We start from the raw sequence: 20,659 nt of genomic DNA on the forward strand, positions 1-20,659 counted from the left end.
TATGCAGCCAATACAGCTTCACGTTGCTGCGTTCAGAGTATGGGTTTTATGCCGTTCAGACTATGGGTTTTATGGGTAAGTCTCCCATTGGCTTAGAGGCAGCCTAGAGGCTGAAAACGTCTCCACTACGGTTACTAGGTAGATCAACATGTTGTCCAGCCACTTTTCAAGCAGCTGGCAAAAAACAGCTTCAGTATGGACTGTCTGAATGCAGGGTAAGGAATCAAGCTTAAGGATACAACCCTATTAACACTCTGAGTGGCCAAGACGGAGATCTCCGCCATATCAAATAATTACGTCCAACGCCCAGGATGGAGATTAATCAAAAGACGGAACATTACTCGTATCATAACAGAGCGCACCAGTCTACAGCCTGGGGGGGGCGTCTATTGAGCAACATTCGATGTAATTTCCGGTTGGGACGTCATCCAAAGTGTTCCCCCTCCATTTTAACAGTTTGACGGCCGTTAATTGTTTAATCCAGTGTTCCACCGTGTGTAAAACGCTATACCCGACATTTGTTTAATGCGTATAATTCGCCGTTTTAAAATAATTAAAAAGAAACAGCGGATTTATCCGGGACCTGATGACGAGGCCATCGCGTTATGATGACGAAACCGGAAATCAAGTCATCATCTGGGCTGCTAGGGCTTCTGGGAAATTGAGGCCAATGCAAGTGAACGAGGGGGGAGAGACAATCTTGGCTCACTTTGCTCTTTGTCTGTGACCCGGATCAAGGAAGTGGCTTTTTTGTCGGCTCAATAACCAATGCGGGCAGTGTTTACTAACGGATTTTCACGGATCTAAAGCGCAAATTCTTCGGCGTATGCTGCAAAGGTAATAAAACAATCTCGGCAGCGTAGAATATCTTAAAACGTGAATAACTGTTAATATAAATCAATGATTCCAATACTAACCAAAGATTGTGTTTTTGACAGCCCATATCGCGGTCCCGTCGCTAGTCGCGTTAGAAGTAATCATACCTCAGTTGGTTGTGGATCTCCTCGGGGGTCTTTTGGCTACATGCTATTATATCTAGCACTATCCAAGATGGCGCCGTGCCACCTTGAAATGGGCTCTGAAGCTGCAAATCGCTGGGCACATTGATTTAATGGTTCCACATTTTGTTCTATTAATTTTACACAACGGTAAAATTAAGTGTATTATGGGGGATAGTTCAGCATACAAACCTGTGAAATATATACACTACTATATTATACATTGTGTGTGACACATTTTTCTTTATAACACTGCATTGTCTTATTCTTTTGTTCTATAATATCTCTGCCCACCCAGATTAGCCTCTACTACAAACGACTGGCCTCTACACTTTGTCTATGTTGCTCATTAGCATCGCACTGCATCCACACCTGATCCATTAACACACTGTGGACCATCTTTGTGCTTTGAGTGAAGCACAAAGCAACAAAGACACAAAGCAGCATGCTGCATCAGAACAGCCTCTCACTCATCTCGTGTCCATCTCACAATCTGAACTCGCCACCACCTCGGATACTCAAAGGGGAACGCAAATCAATTTCATAGCTCCTTTAACCCAGTCAAGGCGGGAACCCCTTTGGGTGTTATTCGGGCCTGACGTCGAAATAAAAAAAAAAAAATCTTCTAAATCCTCCAGTTTTCTGAAATAAATATTTTCACGATTTTTCAAAAATACCAGACCTACAAGCTCGTAGCGCGCCACTCGGTGGCGCGCTATGAGCTTGTAGATCTGCTATTTTTCAATAGCTAAATTATAACATAATGTTTAAAACACCAAAAGGGGTTCCCGCCCAGAATGGGTTAAATTACCACTCTCTAGAGCTCTCATATCTCTCTCTCTCTCTCTCTCTCTCTCATACTCTCATATCTCTCTCTCTTTCTCTCTCTCGCACCACAACAACAAGAGACTGCAAACCAGTATAAATTGTCAGTAAGCTGCAGCGTGCACACAACCAAATTGGAGAGACAGTAAATCAATAGAACTGTTTTCCTCCTATATATAACCTTTGAAGTGGAAGTTAAGTGGAATAACAAACAAAAAAACAGGGTTTACACTTAATGACCCACAGGCGGTTTCTTTTTTTAAACCCGCTTTGGTGGGATTTATCTCAGCTATTAAGATAGTGTAAAGCGCCGTTAATCACAGATTAGCATGTCACAATTGTCTTTCTTTCTGACGGGCTAACGATTTGGCATTTAACAACAGTATCTGTATTGTCCTCAGGTAGACCGCCTCCATCTGCTATTAAAAAGTATTTGTTTTTTTTCTCCAGCTCCTCTTAAAATGAGGCGCTTGCGGTTTTGGCATTGTTTGTAGCTGGCACTGCTGGCAGCCTATGTCTAACATCTGGCCATCAGCAGATTGTGCAAATCTGTGGCACAAAAGAAAATCGTCTTTATGTTTGAGGTGCGAATGGTGCTCGAGCAGAGCAGTGATAAAGATTTCCATTAGGCTGTGGCACAGTGAGGGGAGAAATTAGCAACCTTAATGATTCTATAATTATTCTATCCATCATAGCAGCCTATTGGGGCCACTGATTCATACAATTTACTATTTGGGAAAACACGCTGTATGCCGCTACCATTTGCACCTGATTAGCTATTGTTAACTCTCCAACCTTTACGTACAAATATGTACAAGTTAGTTGTGCTATACTTTGTGCTACACTTAACCTCAGTTTGCCTCTGTGAGATTTAATGATTGAGTACACTTTCTCCACCAGATCACTTAAATAAGAATTAAAGGAGAGTTTTATATGTATCAATAAATCTCATAACAAAATGAAAAAGCTTCAACTGCTGCAGTGTGTAAAATAATGCAGTACATTGCTACACCCATGTACCTGTATAAGTACAGTACAGTACAGTACAGTACAGTACAGTACAGTACAGTACAGTACAGTACAGTACAGTACAGTACAGCACAGTACAGTACAGTACAGTACAGTACATTGCTACACCCATGTACCTGTATATGTACAGTACAGTGGATGCTAGGGGGATTTTGTAGGCTAATATAATAATAATAAAATACCCTGGAAAGTAAAGTTGTAAAGTTAAGTATGTGGCACATACTGTTGAAGTAGCACTGACACATGGTTCAACACAGCAAACAATTAAAGAAAACACACTGTATACAGTGTGTAGTGTTCTCATGCAGTGTAGAGAACTGTTACTAAACACTGAGTTAAACCGCAGCCAATGAAGACAGAGACGAAGTAAGATTTGACCATTTACTGTTGCTCTCTCATGACATGACGGTGGAAACTGCAAACATAACAATACAAACATTCAGGGTTTGTTCTTAATTGACATTATTTCACAGTAAAAAGAAAACAGGTGAGTAGCTAAATGACCTACACACACATCAAGGCAATTAGCAGGATGCCCTACACCTGTGCACTCTAGGCTACTATGCTCTGCAAACAGCAGCAAACATTGTTAAAGAAATAACTTTCCTCTTACAAATAAACATGTACAAAAAGTCACTAAGTTGTACAGAAAGTTAACATAACTGAAATCAACACAACAACTTACGGCATTGCCTCTAAAATGCTTCCAAGTGGGTTAGATGGGATTCTAGGCTCACAGCTCTGAACAGCCTGTGATCTCTGTGCACTGCTGCATGAAAATGGTGCTGACAGGAAGTGACTCTCATTAAATACAAAGAGTTTTCAAAATAAAAGCACTGGTAACCACCTTCACAATAAAGTACTCAAAGCCCTTTTAAGGTAAACAGAAATACAAATGTACCATCAAATTACTATAGGAAAAATAGAACATTTGCCTTAAAGGCAACACACAGTGTGTTTTCATTATTGTTAGTCACAGATGAATGAAGTGGAGATGCAGGATAGGCATTAGGGCTGCAGAATATATTGAAAATGTATCATCATCACAGTATTGAGGTACCGGAACAGGAACTTAAATTAGAAGAAAATGTTTTAAGCGGAGCAGTGAGAAACTGAATTGCTAAGCTGACGGTCAATAGCAGCTCTAGCCAGGTGCAATGTAAATATACAGCAATCAATTTATTTTTTCCCCCCAGTTTGTGCATACAATACACTGCCATGGTTTGGGTTCTATGTTAGCAGCAAACCTAAGGCAGAGAAAGACATTAAAACTGTATATGTTACTTCAGTAGTTGTTTACTTATCGCGAGTCATATCATCATCGCATATCGCATGTTTTCACAATATGGTGCAGCCCTAATAGGCATCATCATCATCATCACCCCCAACCCTTTGACCCCACATGTCTTTGTCCATCCAGCTAGCTGTGTTGTGTCCTCTCACAGTGCCTGCTTTCGCTTTTTGCAGCCTGTCACCACCTAGTAAAAGAGCTCTTTATCATACCAGAGAGGCTTGCAGTCCACCGACACCGGCTCTCAGGTACACTTTACACCCCCCATTGGGTTTGAGTCACCTGAGGAAAACAATACAGTGCGGCAGGCCCAGGGGCGGGTTAACGCCCGTACATGTGCTCCTCTCACAGATGACGGTGGCGATGGCAAGAAGGACGCGGGCGGCCTGACGCAGGACTCCAAGGAGTACTGCTCTTCCTCCTCGGACAAGGACATTGTGGAGGTGGTGAGGACGGAGTACGTGTACACGCGGCCGCCGCCCTGGTCCGACGTGCTGCCCACCATCCACATCATCACCCCGACGTACAGCCGCCCCGTGCAGAAGGCCGAGCTGACGCGGCTGGCCAACACCTTCCTCCACGTGCCCAACCTGCACTGGATCCTCGTCGAGGACTCGCAGAGGCGGACGCCGCTGGTCACGCGGCTCCTCCACGACACGGGGCTCAACTACACGCACCTCAACGTGGAGACGCCCAGGAACTACAAGCTGCGGGGCGACACGCGGGACCCTCGCATCCCCAGGGGGACCATGCAGAGGAACCTGGCGCTGCGCTGGCTGAGGGAGACCTTCAACGCCAACAGCAGCCAGCCGGGCATCGTGTACTTTGCGGATGACGATAACACCTACAGCCTGGAGCTGTTTGAGGAGGTTAGTAGTGGTCCACACACAGCGAGTATAGGCCTTGTTACTGCACGGAAATGCCCTCGTGAGAGTCATGATACCAGCTTGACATCGTGCTGCCTTTTTAGGGTCTTATGGTTATTTTATATTCACTGACACAACACCCTCGGCCTGGAGCCATTTCAAGAGGCTAGTGGTGGCATTCCAGTAACCTCTTGGAGCACTTCATCTTTATATAATACTCATTTTCGATCAGTATCACTTATTTCAGGCCCAATGTGTACAGTAGAAAATACCAGAGGCCCACGATGCCCAATAGCTAGTGCATGCAGGCCTGTGTATTGTTTTTAGATGTTTATTTTATATCATAACATATGGTATCAAATAAATGCAACATATTTCTACTTTGTATGGTTTTATATTCACATTGAATGCATTAGATTTGGAGTGGGCTTTGTTAGAGAAGATAAAATAATGTGCTTCAGTAACAACACCTCACGCACGCGCACGCACGCGCACGCACGCACACGCACACGCACACACACACACACACACACACACACACACGCACACACAGCTATTCATTATATGCGACAAGCTGTCAGCATTGTTCCCATTTAGTAAGCAACACTTCAGCTGCACCATCGACACAGGACCTCATCAAACAGCATTATTGTTTTGGATCATTAACAGTGTGCTGTTGATAAGAGGCAGAACATAATGCATGTCGCTGACTCATTGTGTGGATAATACTCTGCAGTAGCTATTAGCTAATGCATATTCATTTTGGTAACCAAATGGGGACCAACGGATGGGCTACCGCTACATCACATGACTGAATATAGCACTACATTTTGTTAAAATTGTTGAAAAATATTTAAACTTCTAGGGCCCTCATTTATCAACCGTGCGTACGCCAAAATATGGGTGCACGCCGAAATTACCGCAATTTTCGGCATTTACCATTTCCGCCAAAGCTTGAAATTGACCGTGTGCCAGGACAAAAATCACGTCTGGTCGGCTGTCGTACGCTTTGTCCTCACCTGTTTTTCTGTCGTAGAACAGCGGAGCAGCATTGTTTGACCAGCTGAGAGGCTGTCACAGGCATCTAAACATATGTATTCACCTAAAATGTTTATATAAAACTGTATAGGTATGGGCTACATGTTAAAAAAAAGAAAAAAGTAAAGGAATACATCAACGATGTGTCTTTTTGTCATATGAAATTGGTAGGAGATTTCCAACTTTACAAGCAATTAAAAACAATGTTGCAAGTCTGATGCGTAAGCCATTTAAACATGCGAGGATTTGGGCTGTCTGTGCTGAAATATTTCCATGACGGGACGTTGGAGAGTATAGTGCAGTGCTGCAGCTGCGGAGAGTCCCAACATGGGTAGCCTACTGTAGCCTAATCTACAGCAGGCCGATGTCTTTCTGGAGTTACAGTATGTGCAATCTCCTCCTCGTTTAATAAACCTGACGCGTCGCTCGAACGCCAAATGTGCCGTGCCAGCGCAAGTGGGAACGCATCTGAGATAGTATAGGCTAACCCAGCCTGCAGCCCACCACCACTGTCCAGTGCCACATGAGGCTACGGTTTTGGCTGCAATATTCATATAATTGACAGAACAGCCCAGCCACTGCAGCGACTGCGAGGCAATTTAAATAGACTGTCGAACGTGCATGGTCAGTTGGTCACGGTGTCACGGACGGACCACATGAGTGATAGAGAGAGACAGACAGACAGGACAGGAGATGCACCTTGCAAAACAGCAGCGTGTGTGCGCGCCTATTTGTTATTTAATTCATGGTTCACAGGTTCAGGTTTTCGTTCACTAATATATCTTGTTGTATATTAAATGAATTAAGACTTTAATAATTTAATATACAACTAACAACACACAGCAGGCGCGTAGCGTGGATCAAATGATTGACTGAGCAAATTAGCATGGAGGGTGTGTGTGTGTGTGTGTGTGTGTGGGGGGGGAGGGTAGCGCATCCCCGGCCGATAGGTGTGAAGTGTGAACGGTTTGGGGGTCCATTTAAAACAAAGGCGGCTTGCATGCTGTGGTTTACCACAGAAATTTGCATGCACAAGGGCTGCCAAAGTAGGCTATCTTTTATTGTTTTGTGACGCGGGCAGCAAAGTAAGCGAGGCGAGAGGAGAAAAACAGACAGGGTAGGCCTTCAGATTTATTTAATTCATGCAGGTGTTCGTTCTTTCTTTCTTTATACAACACACCAGTTGGGCTTGCAAGTTGCGTGTGCGTGCGTGCGTCTGTGTGTGTGTGTCTGTGTGTGTGTGTATGAGAGGGGGGGTGAGGCGGGCAGCAAGGCAATGTAACTATGGTTTCCAAGGTCGTACTGCAGTTGTTCATGTCGCAAAAACGGGGGCGAGGCTTGATTTCATAGGGCGTGCCAGATGATTTCAGCCGTCACATTTATTAACGTCGGAAAGAAATTAAGGAAGGATCAGCTGTTTGCGATCACTTTATAAATGCCGTGGCGACGTGGGTGTACTACGAAACCTACACTCGAATTTGGGGCAGATTTTACACTCAATTGATAAATGAGGGCCCTAGAGCACTGATTATTTTTTAACCCATTTAGTACTGAGGCCGATTCTAAAAAGCCTTTCTGACCTAAGTTTTCTGAAAAACTTATATTATCAAAAATTACAAAACATTTATGTTGCTATATACTTTACATAGTATAGGCCTACTGTACCAAAATGGGTTCCCGTCTTGAAAGGTATATGGATACAAAAAGGGGTTCCCACGTGTTTCCGAGTGTGGAAACCAAATGGACCTGTAATTGTCCATTTGGTTCCAACTGTGCACTCAGAATCAGAATCAACTTTATTGTCACATCAGGTTAACAGGTGTGCAAACTTCTTTTTGGCTATTTCCATACAAAAAGAAGGAATAATACGAGGAGAGGCAGGGGCAAGGAGAAGAGAGAGGTAAAAATAAATAACAATAAATCTCTAGTTACTTGAAGTAACTACACAAAACTGCAAAAGAAAATCGGTGTAGAGGGGAAAAAGGATCAAATGCCTTTAGCAAGCATGGTCAGCGATACTACTACAGTACACTGAAATACCAGAGAAACGTGCAGGGGCTAAGTAATGAGTACATCCATCTTGACATCACTTGAATTACCTGCAGCAGATGTGGTCAAGGCTCTCTAGGGTATTAGGCTCGGGCCTTGTTAGTAGTGCGGACAGGAGAGGCGGTGGTAAATGGAGTGCTTGGATATTGACGGCGTCTGTCATTACCTTTCTCCGGGAATGAGCTCGAGTGCTCCGTCTATCTCACTCTCTGTGCTGCACTATTCCATCACCTCTCCAACAAGACTATTTATGGGCTGGAGTAACAGCCCTTAGGGGGGCCAATGCAGGCAGAGAGAGGGTGTTGGAGAAGGAGGAGAGGAAAAGAGGCAGAGGAGAGCTTCGATAGAGGGAACTGGGAAAGCGAGCAGGTGAGAGAAGAGAGAGAAACATTCACTAGATGGTTAGTGGTTAGCACAGATCATGCTCTTCCTAGTGAGCATGCAGCGAGGACCACAGTTTGAATCTGACTCTGTCTCACATGTCTCTCATCTCTCTGCCCTTGATTTCCTGTTGTAACAGCCGAAAATATACCCCCGTCCAGCCAAACTCTACCAGGGTTTAAGTGGTCTAGCCTGTTTTATATGGAGTATAAAACAGGGATAGTTTACACTAGGGTAATCTGAGTTGCCAGAAGGTTTATGTTTCACCATTAGGGGGGCGAAGGGTTGTCGGGGCCAATCATGTCATTTTCAACTGATCAGAATCGGATCGGGAGCAAAAAAACATGATTGGGACATCTCTAGTATCAATATACATATCATGATGACAAAGAGAGAGTCAACCAGGTGCTCGATGGAGGTGCAATAAAAGTAAAAAATAAAGTGGACTGGTGCTACAAAGATCCGTGGGACTGGAATACTAGGGAAAAAAAAGGCGAGCACTCAAAAAGGTAAAAATTAGGAGAGGGTGGATAAAAATCAAGGGACTTTATTTAGAAAAGTTAAAAACAGCCAACATGTTTCGACTCACAGGAGTCTTCATCAGGGCAGGTGCTCTGATGAAAAATACAAATAAACTCATTGATTGACATAGATTTATTCATGAAAAACACAATGAGAGTATAATCTGGACTAGAGAGACGTTACTTAAAAATGCATTACTAAAATAATTATGAAAAACACATAGGCCCCTTTTCCACCGGTTGGTTCCCAATGGGAACCGGTTCAGTTCTTTTTGGTTTTTAGTCCATGAGCCAGAGCTCCAAAATTGAAACGTTAATTATGAATTGAGTGGGCAAAACCATACCTATATTAGATTGTTATCACCATTAAACTTCCCCAATTGAGTACTTACACAAAGACAATGATTTATTGTATTACACATTTTACATTTTTAAATATGCAAATGAGGCATTATGTAGGAAATTATGCAAAATAATCGAAAATATGAAAAAGCTACTACTGTGGAAGGGTTATCGTGTATTCATTTACTTGTATTGATCCTATAAACAATTTAATATAGGGTATAGTTTGCCCACCAATTTTGGAGCTCTGGCTCATGGGGTATAAAATAGACTATCCCACTTTAACCCCGGGTTTGTTTGGCTGTTACACAGTCTCGCTATAACTCTCCAAAGGAATACAAATGTCGAAACAATAACTTTAAAAACAGAAGGAAGAAAGAAATGGGGGAGAAAGGAGGCGAGAGGAAGGGAGAGTGGAAGTAGACAGGTGCTAGGTTTGATTGATTGATTGATTGAATGAATACTTTATTGGCAGAAATGTAATGAGTACAGGGTACAGTGAAACAGAAATGTAATCGGTACAAGGTACAGTCAAACACACGTCCAATGGTATCACCGGAAAAAGTCCTTGCGGTCTTGTTTCCATTCAGGTCCTGGGTAAAAATCCTTTGATGTCGGCAGTGCCTGCTATCCGAGTTACAGGCAGCACTTTTACCCGTTTTCTTGGTACTTTTACTTGACCGCTTACCCTGTTGTTGGTTAACTAGGCTCCATGCAGCTTACTTCGATCTTGCACTTTGAAAGTAACTCTGGATAAGAGCAGCTGGTGACAGTAGATACTCACAGTAAACATTCAGCTGTTATCACCGAGGGAGCAGGTGTTAAGTCCCTGGTCTCCTCGAGTAAGGACACAAATGGGTGAAGCAAGCAGCGATGTGCACGCTGCTCTGTGATAAAAGCTGAGATCCGACACACACATATGTGCCAATAGAATCACTGCATGGAGTGTCGATTACACGTTCCACTTTAGGCTTTCACAGTACGGCTGCACAAGTAAATAAACAGAACGTGTCCTGCTGTATGTCTATGTGACATTTTTACAAACTGGTCTTTTGGTTCCAGTATCACTTCACTGAACTATAAGGAAGCAATTGAGCTAATGCTTTCAGTGTGACCAAATGCAATGAATGCTTAATTTGAACAGGGAGGTATGTGTGCTCTTTTAAGGCTCTTTTTAGGTCAGACTTTTGTCCACGGGGAGCTTTGTTCCAGTGAAGGGGCATTGGCACAGACTTCCACAGCAAATTGTGAAAATTAAAATAGCTCATGAAATATGCAGGAATCCCACAGTTCAACTACAACCCAGTAAAGGGCAGCATGAATTATTAAGGTTTCATAGGAAATGCTTATGTTGCCTCTCCAAGCCACAAAGCGTATTTACTGCACACCTTACTCATTTCCCCTGCTCTGTGTTCACAACCATCTGCATACCCCACTATACAGTGCACGCACACACTCACACTCACACTCACACACATGCACGCACGCACGCACGCACGCACGCACGCACGCACGCACGCACGCACGCACACACACAGCGGTTTAAATATCTTCATTTTGGACAGGGATCCTTATAGTGAGCGAATGCTCCCTCAGTGGTACTGTAGGGACAGTTCAGTTTTTAGTACACCTCCCTGTCTCCATCGCTGACATTGTGAACACCACCAGTCTCCCCTCTTTCAGGTGCCGTGCGTTGATTAATGCACCTGGATGTTTGCCTTCTTTCCCTTTTTAGAGTTTAGGATTTGTTCCCTTTGTTCCTCCCGGCTGACTTCAGAAACGATGGCGCCTTGTCTCTGTAGACCCATGTGCCTGTGCTCCACTAAATGGAGCAAGCAACAGTGCGAACACGCACGCACGCACGCACGCACGCATTGTATATCAAACACCAGCACGATTGGACAGGGAGACACACACTTTCAAACAAAAAAATACATACAACATTAAACAAATACTCACTCAAGCACAGCACATGCATGCATGCACACAAATAGGAAAAGTCAGCACAAGCATGCATGTATGCTTCCTCCCAAGTGGTATTGTAGTTTCAATTGCTTGACAGTCAGAGGAAGAAAATGATTGTTTTCCTTTTTTTCTTTTACTGTTTTGCTCGATCCAAGACTCCCACAAGAGTCAGCAGCCAGAACACTCACTCTAACATTTTTACTCTAGATAGGGAAGTGACAAGTCTCCTGACAACGCTGGCAGATAGTCTGATTTATTCAGTACAGCCACATCTACGAGAGAGTAGGCATTAGATACAGACGCAACAGACAGTTGCCTGTCCTGGGATCAGTATAGTTTATATGGACAGACTAGGAGACAGGAGGAGGAGAGGGCTGAGACATATTATTGCTGACAAATATCTGAAAAGAAATCAATAACATATTGGTCAAGGATTCAAGCAGCAGTACCAGACCGGCTAGTCTCACACGTGCACACAACTTCACATTCTGTACACCACCCACACATGCGGTGAGGGCACACGCATGCACGTACAAAAGCACGCATGCACGCACACACGCACGCACGCACGCACGCACTCACCTTGCTCTCTCTCCCTCTTTACACCCTTAACACCCACAGCTTGTTAAATGGAACTATCCTGCCAAATCTTATCTGGGTTGCTGGCACCATTGCTTTCACTAAAGTGAAAACGTGTTTCTGAACCCCTGGATTCCTCATGAGTCCCCCCAGTCTTGCTCCGATGCACTTCAGCCTCTTATATGCGCTCTAATCCCCTGCACTGACCATACAGCGGCTTATCAGTTAGCCAAATATAGCCTTAGCCTGGCTTGGACAGACAATATCAACATGTGGAATATGGACTATATCTCGTCCTTCTAAGCATTAGGATTTTTTCCAAGGGGCGGTTACAAAAAGATTCAAACGAACTCTATTGGTTAGACCTACAACCAATGAGAGCAGCGCAGTTATAAAGGATAGAGCGCGGACCAGGAGCGACCCGCTATTCATTTCAATAGAAGTTGCTCACTGGCGTTTTGAAGCACCCGGAAGACTGCCGGAAGTACCATTATATTTGGGAAATTGGGAGCTGTCTCAAATTTGAGGTCTGGGTTGACGCACATTATGCACATGACGTCACTGAACGTCCAGCCACCTCCATGAACGTCCCGGAACGTGCTGCAGTTCCAGCTTTGGCCAGTAGGTTAGTGGCAGCTTCAACGTTGACCAGCTGTTCTGGGGGCTTGCGTATGTCACAGGTGATAATCCCGCCCCATATTTGCATGCAGGGCCCTGGTTGGTTATGTTTAGAGACGAATATGGTTGGTTCCTCACTACTGTGGTGCCGCAAAATCCTCCCACAATTGAACTCACACGCACACGCGCACACGCACACGGGCAATTTTATGAATTCCATTTTTAAAATGTATCAACATTTTTAACCATAAAGCCTAAAATAACAGATCTACACAGTCACAACACGCTTCACTGCGAGGAGCTGTGAGCTTGTAGATAGACACCTATCCTTTGCCTTATATAGAATAAATATATATTCATAAATTACCATTTTCATTGTGAGGACCAGTAAAATGGTCCTTACAATGTACATTTCTCAAATTCTACGATGCATGGGACATTTGGCCTGCACAAGTATAGCAAAACAAGACATGCGTGCAGTCGCACGCGCACGCGCACACACACTTCTATAAGTGGTGCTTCTCTGCTACAGAAACACCACTATCCTTAATTGTGTATTGTAGAGTTTGATGATAATGACTGTATTTTAATGTCCTCCTTTCCTCATTACTGTATATATAAAAACCTTGTATTACAGTCCAGCTCTTGCTGCCAATGCTGGAGCAAATAATTATTACAGAGAGGCACACAAAACAAAGATTCAAGGATGGGTGGGTAGGGTACCTTTTTACTTAGAGAACATCCTTTTCTCCTGCTCTGCACTACACTACATGTATGTAACCAACCAGAATGGTCCATTTGGTTCCATTTGTACACTCTCTGAGTTACAGACCCATATAAATAAGGGTGCATTTGGTTCCTATCAAACATTTAGCTGGGACCTCCTTAAGGACCCCTGGGGGTCCACAGACCTCACATTGAGACAAATTACTTAGATCAGTAGTTTGCAAAGTTTTTTGTGCCAAGGACCCCCACATTGATACGATGTATTATTGATGTATGAATTTGGCTGCAGGAAAAGTTTCCAAACAGAATGTGATTTTACTTTGTCAGTTTTATTTAGGTGGTTACAATTTACAGTATGTAAACACTGTCTCATATTCTGAATCTCACATGCAATCTCAATTGAATTGTTATGATAAAGACCTGGAATGCACAGGTTCAAAGTTGGCATTTTCTTTGCTATCATTGAATGTATATCATAATATGAAGTTAGGTGGTTACTGGTTAGTATTCCTTTGGCCTAAATAACTTTCGTGGAACAACAGATAAAGGTGTGTATATGTCAGTGGTCTTTGGATGGTTCTTAGTTTAAAAAGCACCTTTTTGAACATTTACACTGTTGTACTATTTCACTGAAAGCAACAGAGAAAGTTTGGAAAGATGAAAAATATTTAAAATCTCTCATGTGCTCATGTAGCTGAGTAGCAGATGGGTTCCCAGATTGGTAGCAGAGTGGTGTTGTCATTGTAACAGCACACAGCAACACATCAAATCATACAATCCCTTTGAAAAAGGCAAGCATAACGTTATGCCATTAACCACTTTAACCCTAACCTGACTCTGTCAGATGGAAGACGCTTGCTTCACAATTGTTCAGGGCCGGATCTACCATATGGGCACTTTGGGCACGTGCCCAGGGGCCCAAAGTTTTACTGAAGAATAGAGGGGTTAACAAGTGATTAAAGATGTTGTTATAGTAGCTGTCAATCTTGTGGCACAGAGGATCTGCAATGTATGTGTCAAAGGTTCTTGGTTCAAAGTCAAAGATTGAGTTTTTCTATGCTTTTGGCTATTAAGTACATTTTTGTGTTTTTGTTTTTCATGGATGTACATTCCCACTCATAACATAGCCTGCCGCAAACACGTAAAATGTGCCAAAAACTAAAAAAAAAGCACATCTCAAAGTTCAAGTCACAGAGGACAGAATACTCACCAATTCCACATATTTATTTGGCTCACATCTCAAAAAAGTTTACATGTTTCATCAAAGAGCCTTCCTCGTTTACAGCACACAGACTCAACTCAGTAGCAATGCTCTGAGGAAAGCGCTTTGCCGAAACGTGCAAAGTTTGTGTGTGTGTGTGTGTGTGTGTGTGTGTGTGTGTGTGTGTGTGTGTGTGATGTGAGCCAAATGAATATGAGGAAATGTGAGTATTTTGTCCCCTTTGAGACGTGCTACCGTTTTTATTGTTGACTGGATTTTGGGTTCATCACTTCACTGAGAATCCTACTCTCGAAACACAACCTCTTTTTGTATCCTTTTTGTAACCTCTCATTTGCTACATTTACTGACATTTGATGTATACTCCTGTCTTCCTGTCATGTATGTTTTTTGTGGATTAAACCATTATAAGACCTGATGCTGATTCTACAAATGCCTTTTAAATCAGTAGTTCTCAAACATTTTCATGCCAAGGACCTCCAAATTGACATATATTTGGCTACAGACCCCCATCTGAAAAGGTTTTGTGTCGGAAGAGAAGATTTGGGTTAAATACAAATTATTATACACTTTATATAACACTTTTCAAGATTTCTTTTCTCCAAAAATAGCAGATGTACAAGCTTGCTGTGAGCTTTTATATCTGCTATTTTTGAGAACCACTATTCTAAACCAATTGTTATAAATCCTAAGATTGATGGGCCTCAATGTGCCGATCTCTCACAATGTCTGCTCATCCCTCCTCCTCTTAACTCATGTCACCTCATTTCCTCTCCCCTTCTCTACCGTCCTTTCCACTCTTCTGCTCCCTAGATGAGAACGACTCGGAAGGTCTCCGTGTGGCCTGTGGCTTTCGTGGGAGGTTTGCGCTATGAGTCGCCCAAGGTCAACGCAGCAGGAAAGGTGTACGGCTGGAAAACCGTGTTCGATCCCCATCGGCCTTTTGCCATCGACATGGCAGGCTTCGCCATCAACCTGCGGCTCATCTTGTTTAAGCCTCAGGCCTACTTTAAGCTGCGGGGGGTCAAGGGCGGCTACCAGGAGAGCAGCCTGCTCCGAGAGCTGGTCACACTCAATGACCTGGAGCCAAAAGCAGCCAATTGCACTAAGGTAATTCTAATTCTTTTCTCTTCACACTCCATTTGTTAGACTTACATTTGCATTTCATGCATTTAGTCGACACGCTTATCAGCAGTGATTTGCAATGGCTAAGGAGGTAGATGTCCAGTATTTTGCTTAAAGGCTTGGCAGGATTACACATGGCTGTCATGGGGATTGGACCGTCAACCTTTCTATTACAGGACACCATGCCACGCCACCATACAACGAAGGGCTGCTGAGCACACATATCGTTGCTGCCGGACAGAAAAATACATTAATGCCCTACTTCTTTCTGTCGCACGAATAGCAGATCTACACGCTCACAATGTGTCACGACTCAGGTTGTGACATGTTGTGAGCTTGTAGATCGTACATGTTTCAATCCAACAGCGACAATGTTTTCTGTTTTGTTTTATTTTTGCCATGCCTACATTGCCTGGCATAACTTTGCATGAGTAGATGACACACAGATCCTGTTAGGGCATTCACTTCTAGTTATTTTTACTAGTTGACTAGTTGCCTAGTTTACTAGTCGACTAGTTGTTTAACTACCTATTATTTAAAAAAAAATATATATATATATATATATTTATTTTTTTGGGAAATAAATATTTGTACATTTAAAAACTGTGTACATTGGTGACTTTAACTATAATCTACCTGATCTTGAGGCCTACAAAATCAGGAAAAAAATTAAAAATATTTTTTTCCCCCCCGACTAGTGGATTTACTAGTCGACTAGTAAACTACTCGACTAGTTGCTTAATGCCCTAGATCCAGTTCAGTTCAGTTCTTATTAGCACAAAGGCATTCATCAAAAAAATCCCACAATATTTCACATTATTGTTGGTTGTCACCATAAAAATGTGCGTTCTTCCATGCGAGTTAATGATGCATCCGGTAAACAATAATTGCTAAGCTCAATGCAGTTTAAAAAAAGTAATTAAAAAATGATATCCTCCATGGGTATGCGTATGATGTTATCAATATCCTTACAGTATTTGCCAGTCCGTCTTATAAAACAACTTTGTTCATTCACATTTACAACAGCAATGACAATTTGCAACCAGAACATTACGTACTGTATCACACTTAATGTTCCTGTTAGGCTTGTAAACTGTAATCTGTGGCCATCCTACATTTCTTTGAAAGTATTGCTTAACAGCCTGGTGCACTGCATTCGTAGGCCCCTATGGCAAATAGAAAAATCACCCCAAAAGATTGCAAAGTGCACATACAAAGGCTTGAAACATAACCATAAAAATAATAATAATTATTATTATTATTATTACTACTACTAGATCGGTGCCCGTGGGGCCTCTACAGCGGTGCCTGTTGGGCACTGGCCTACTTGGAACGATGCAAGTTGGAAATGCATGCCCCACCCAGATATTATGTCTGTGTCCCTTTTATGCCCATATATCTATCATTCTGACGTCTATGCAAACGTCAGAATGATGTCAGAACAGGCCAGCTCCATATATGGACCCTGGGCAGGGGCTCTGTCCAGAGCCTGGGCAGAGGGCTTTTTGGGGCGGTTCTGGACAACCGTGGGTCCGACCGACTGGGGCGTAGATTTTTCGTATTCACAGTGTATGAGGAGAGAGAGCAGGAATAGGACATAGTAGTATTGATGTTAACATAATGCACCAACTAATTGAGAAATGCCGGAGAAACAAAAAGTAATCCAGAGTGAGCAGAATGAGAAGTCAGTCTCTCAGGAAAGTATGTCAATGATGTATACTTCTGAAAATCAATCAAGGCATGCAGACGCAAACAGAGAAGGAGAGAGAGAGACAGAGAGTGAGGCACGCATGCGCGCACACGCACACACACACAGTACAGAGCCCTAAGCGTAGTATCAGTAGTGTACCCTCCATGCCCACGCCACCTCCAGACTGCCCCCTGCCTGCAGCTTTTCTGGACAGCTCTACTAAAACCTGTCTCTGGGCAGACTCGGACAAACTGGGTGTCAACTAACCACTATAAATCCACACCACTCACCCACACAGAATCCACAGACACAAGCGCACACGCACGCACGCACACGCACCGCACGCACACGCACACACACACACACACACACACACACACACACACACACACACACACACACACACACACACACACACACACACACACACACACACAGAATGAGATGCCTTTTCAGCAAGTGTTTTCTCCTGTACATCTGTACCATTCAGAGGGACACAAGAGAGTATTCTGAGGCGGTTAGGGGAACAGGAACGAACTTCATACTGATCAGAGTTGAGGCTAGGGACAGACCGTAGAGATGGGCGCAGAGAGGGCGGTGAGTCGACTCGTACATGACCACTTCTCCTCCTTATAAACAACCTTCTTTGGAGGATGTGAGTGCAATGATTAACCCTCCTCTGCACCTGAGCAAAGTGGGAGTGGGCTCCTGGCGAATCTCAAACACGGGGCCATGCATTATTCATCAGCGGGGTGAGATGAAAGGGAATCAGCGTGTACTTCCAGCAGGGAGGAGAGGAGGGGAAATGAGCTTGGTACTGTGCCCCGCCGCCACCACCAGCAGCATCCCCTCCCTCTCCCAGGCTCCACTACTCCACCAGCAGCATCCCCTCCCTCCCCCAGGCTCCACTACTCCACCAACCAACCCATCATCCCATTCCACCTCGCGCACTCCCATTCCACCTTGCTACATGTTCATTTCTTTGCTCTCCGTGGCCAAATCATCCCGGGGCCAAATCATCCCACTCCAAGTTTGAGATTGGGCTCTGTATTACACAGCCAAATGAAAAGAGGCATGTTGCAGTCAGACTTGTAAAGTACAGTTTTACAAGCAGTGTGTCTTAATTAGCCCTTCGCTAAACCCCACCCCAAAAGTCTTTGTCTTCTGTCATCATCATCATCATCATCATCATCATCATAACCTTTATTTAAACTCGGAGTACAATTGAGGCTGTCATTTTCAATGTAGCCGAATATCCGAAAATCCAAATAGTTATAGCAACCGTTGCTATGCTGGGCAAGCTTTCGCCACCTCTTAGCTGTCAGTGTTGTGTGTTGTGTGTTTTTTTCCAAAGTCTCATGAACTTGAACGCAGCGTTATACATTGAAAGAATGCGTTTAGAAATGTTGTTGTAGGTCGCATCTCCAGTAGCTAGAGAGTGCAGGGGATCACGCCCCGAAAATAGCTGATGTAGATCAGCTATTCTTTTTGAGTGGTGTAAACCACTCCTACAACTGGCTTTGTTAGTCTGTCTGTTCGTACCAAAAAATGAGCACGGTTGCTATGGTCACCCAGTTCACACGGGTGTGATTTCATTACGTCAGACATTACGTCAGACCACAGCTTATTAGTCTATATAAGACCTTACACCACTCAGTTCACACGGGTGTGATTTTTATTATTATTATTCTTTTTTTTTTGCCAAAAGTGCCCTTTAATGGAATTCCAGCGCCTGCCTCTCTAGCATTCTCTGCACGTCCCCACGGTGCACACTAAAGTAGCTCTTTGAAATTACACACGTCTTATGGTACAGTATCACAGTGCTCCTTCCTTGCGGCTATAATTGGGAGGTATAACGCTGGCAAGGATATCACGCATAGCCATGGATTAAAAGGAGCACATGCACAGGAGTGAATCCTTGTAAAAAAATGCTGCATGTCGCTAATTTTGTTTTGTTATGTGTCTGTTTGTGTTGTGTGTTTTCTTTCCCCTCCCACCAGATACTTGTTTGGCACACGAGAACAGAGAAACCGGTCCTTGTTAATGAGGGGAAGAAAGGATTCACAGACCCCAATGTGGAGATTTGACAGTTTTTCCACCTGAAAAATGGTAATTATCACAGAGGATAACAAAAGAAATAATTACAAATTCACTTGAGAATATTACATGTAAAATGTTAAGGAATTCATGTTTTTACAACCGCTTCCCCTTCCATATTTAAGCACAGATAGTGTGTTTACAATCTCTTAAACCCTTAATATTAAGTTGCACCTATACTTAATTATAATTAATTCTACACTGAAGAAGTAGAACTCTTCTTTAACTTGTTGTAAGATATTTATAAGCTGGAATCAATTAGTGATCAAAGGTTTTAGCAGGTTTCGCCTGATCAGTCTCAACAGAGCATGGACATTGTAATGTTAATGTATATGCAGCGTAGTTGCAGCCAATTACTGCAGCTACTGACCACCATAATCGGGGGGGGGGGGGGGGGGGGGGGGGTGGAACAGTATGAATAACCCATGTTAAATCTGCTTGCAATTTCTCAGCATGGCTTAATATCCATTCTCTCCTATAGGTGACGGCTTTGGACTGAAGGAGAAGAAGAAAGAGGGGGAATACAAAGACAGATTTTTTTTCCTCTCTCTCTCTTTCTCTCAGCGCTAACGTCTTAACGATGTCAGCAAAAGACTGCCTTTAGAACGTGTGGGGGATCTAATCCTCTTTACTGCATCTAAAACACTCTTAATATTGGGATTAAAACTGTACAAATGTATCATATTAAAGCACAGAATAGTACAAGATGGCAATATTTATCAGGTCCAATGTTGCCATTGCTAGCAGATGACATAAAAGGGAGACCTCCATGGGTGGATTATTGTGCTCGGCGCCTGCACGGTACAACAGAGTACTCGACACAAGAGACAGCACAACGAAATGAAATGCATAGGACCAGCCATTTCAACCCAACAAGCACGACTCGGCTGGTTAAGAAAATATCTGTGCCCCTCCAACACCCTCCAGTAAGCAGCGTGGGCCTGAATTTGCACACGGTCGAGGCCGGAAGGTGGAAATGACAGAAACCTGATTCCACCTCAGTTTTAATGTGTGTGTTGTTGCTGGATGTGTGGATGTGGTCTCGGCCATTCGTCTGGACATTGTCATGGCTATGAAGACATTTTGGACGATTTATTTCCCTGCATCCACAGATTCAAAAAGGGAAAGAATGTCCTTTTTGTATGACGAAAAAAACTAAAAAAAAAACTAAAAACATGTTTGCTTTAACTTAATTTAATAGTTTTTTGGGTGTTTACATGCATTTTACTTGCTAGTTATAAATACTACTGACTCTTGCCTTCATTTGACGCTTAGGTTGACATTATCCATTTGACATTAT

At 43.2% G+C, this 20,659-nt stretch overlaps 1 protein-coding gene across 3 annotated transcripts in view; it reads left to right on the forward strand.

Moving 5' to 3' along the window:
• Nucleotides 1–19,368, forward strand: part of b3gat1a (beta-1,3-glucuronyltransferase 1 (glucuronosyltransferase P) a) — a 131,287-nt gene extending 111,919 nt beyond the window's left edge. For 2 of the 3 annotated variants that reach the window (XM_079513994.1, XM_079513995.1), the window contains exons 4-7: nt 4,320–4,391; nt 4,495–5,012; nt 15,261–15,557; nt 19,263–19,368. In XM_079513994.1, coding sequence (XP_079370120.1) covers nt 4,320–4,391; nt 4,495–5,012; nt 15,261–15,557; nt 19,263–19,349 — 974 coding nt within the window. In that variant the 3' untranslated portion in view covers nt 19,350–19,368. The remainder of the gene's footprint in view (nt 1–4,319; nt 4,392–4,494; nt 5,013–15,260; nt 15,558–19,262) is intronic. The other variant, XM_079513996.1, reaches the window with a different exon arrangement.
• Nucleotides 19,369–20,659: the final 1,291 nt, after the last annotated feature.

The sequence above is a fragment of the Electrona antarctica genome (genome assembly GCF_951216825.1).
Source record: "Electrona antarctica genome assembly, chromosome: 11".
Classification (NCBI taxonomy): Eukaryota; Metazoa; Chordata; class Actinopteri; order Myctophiformes; family Myctophidae; genus Electrona; species Electrona antarctica.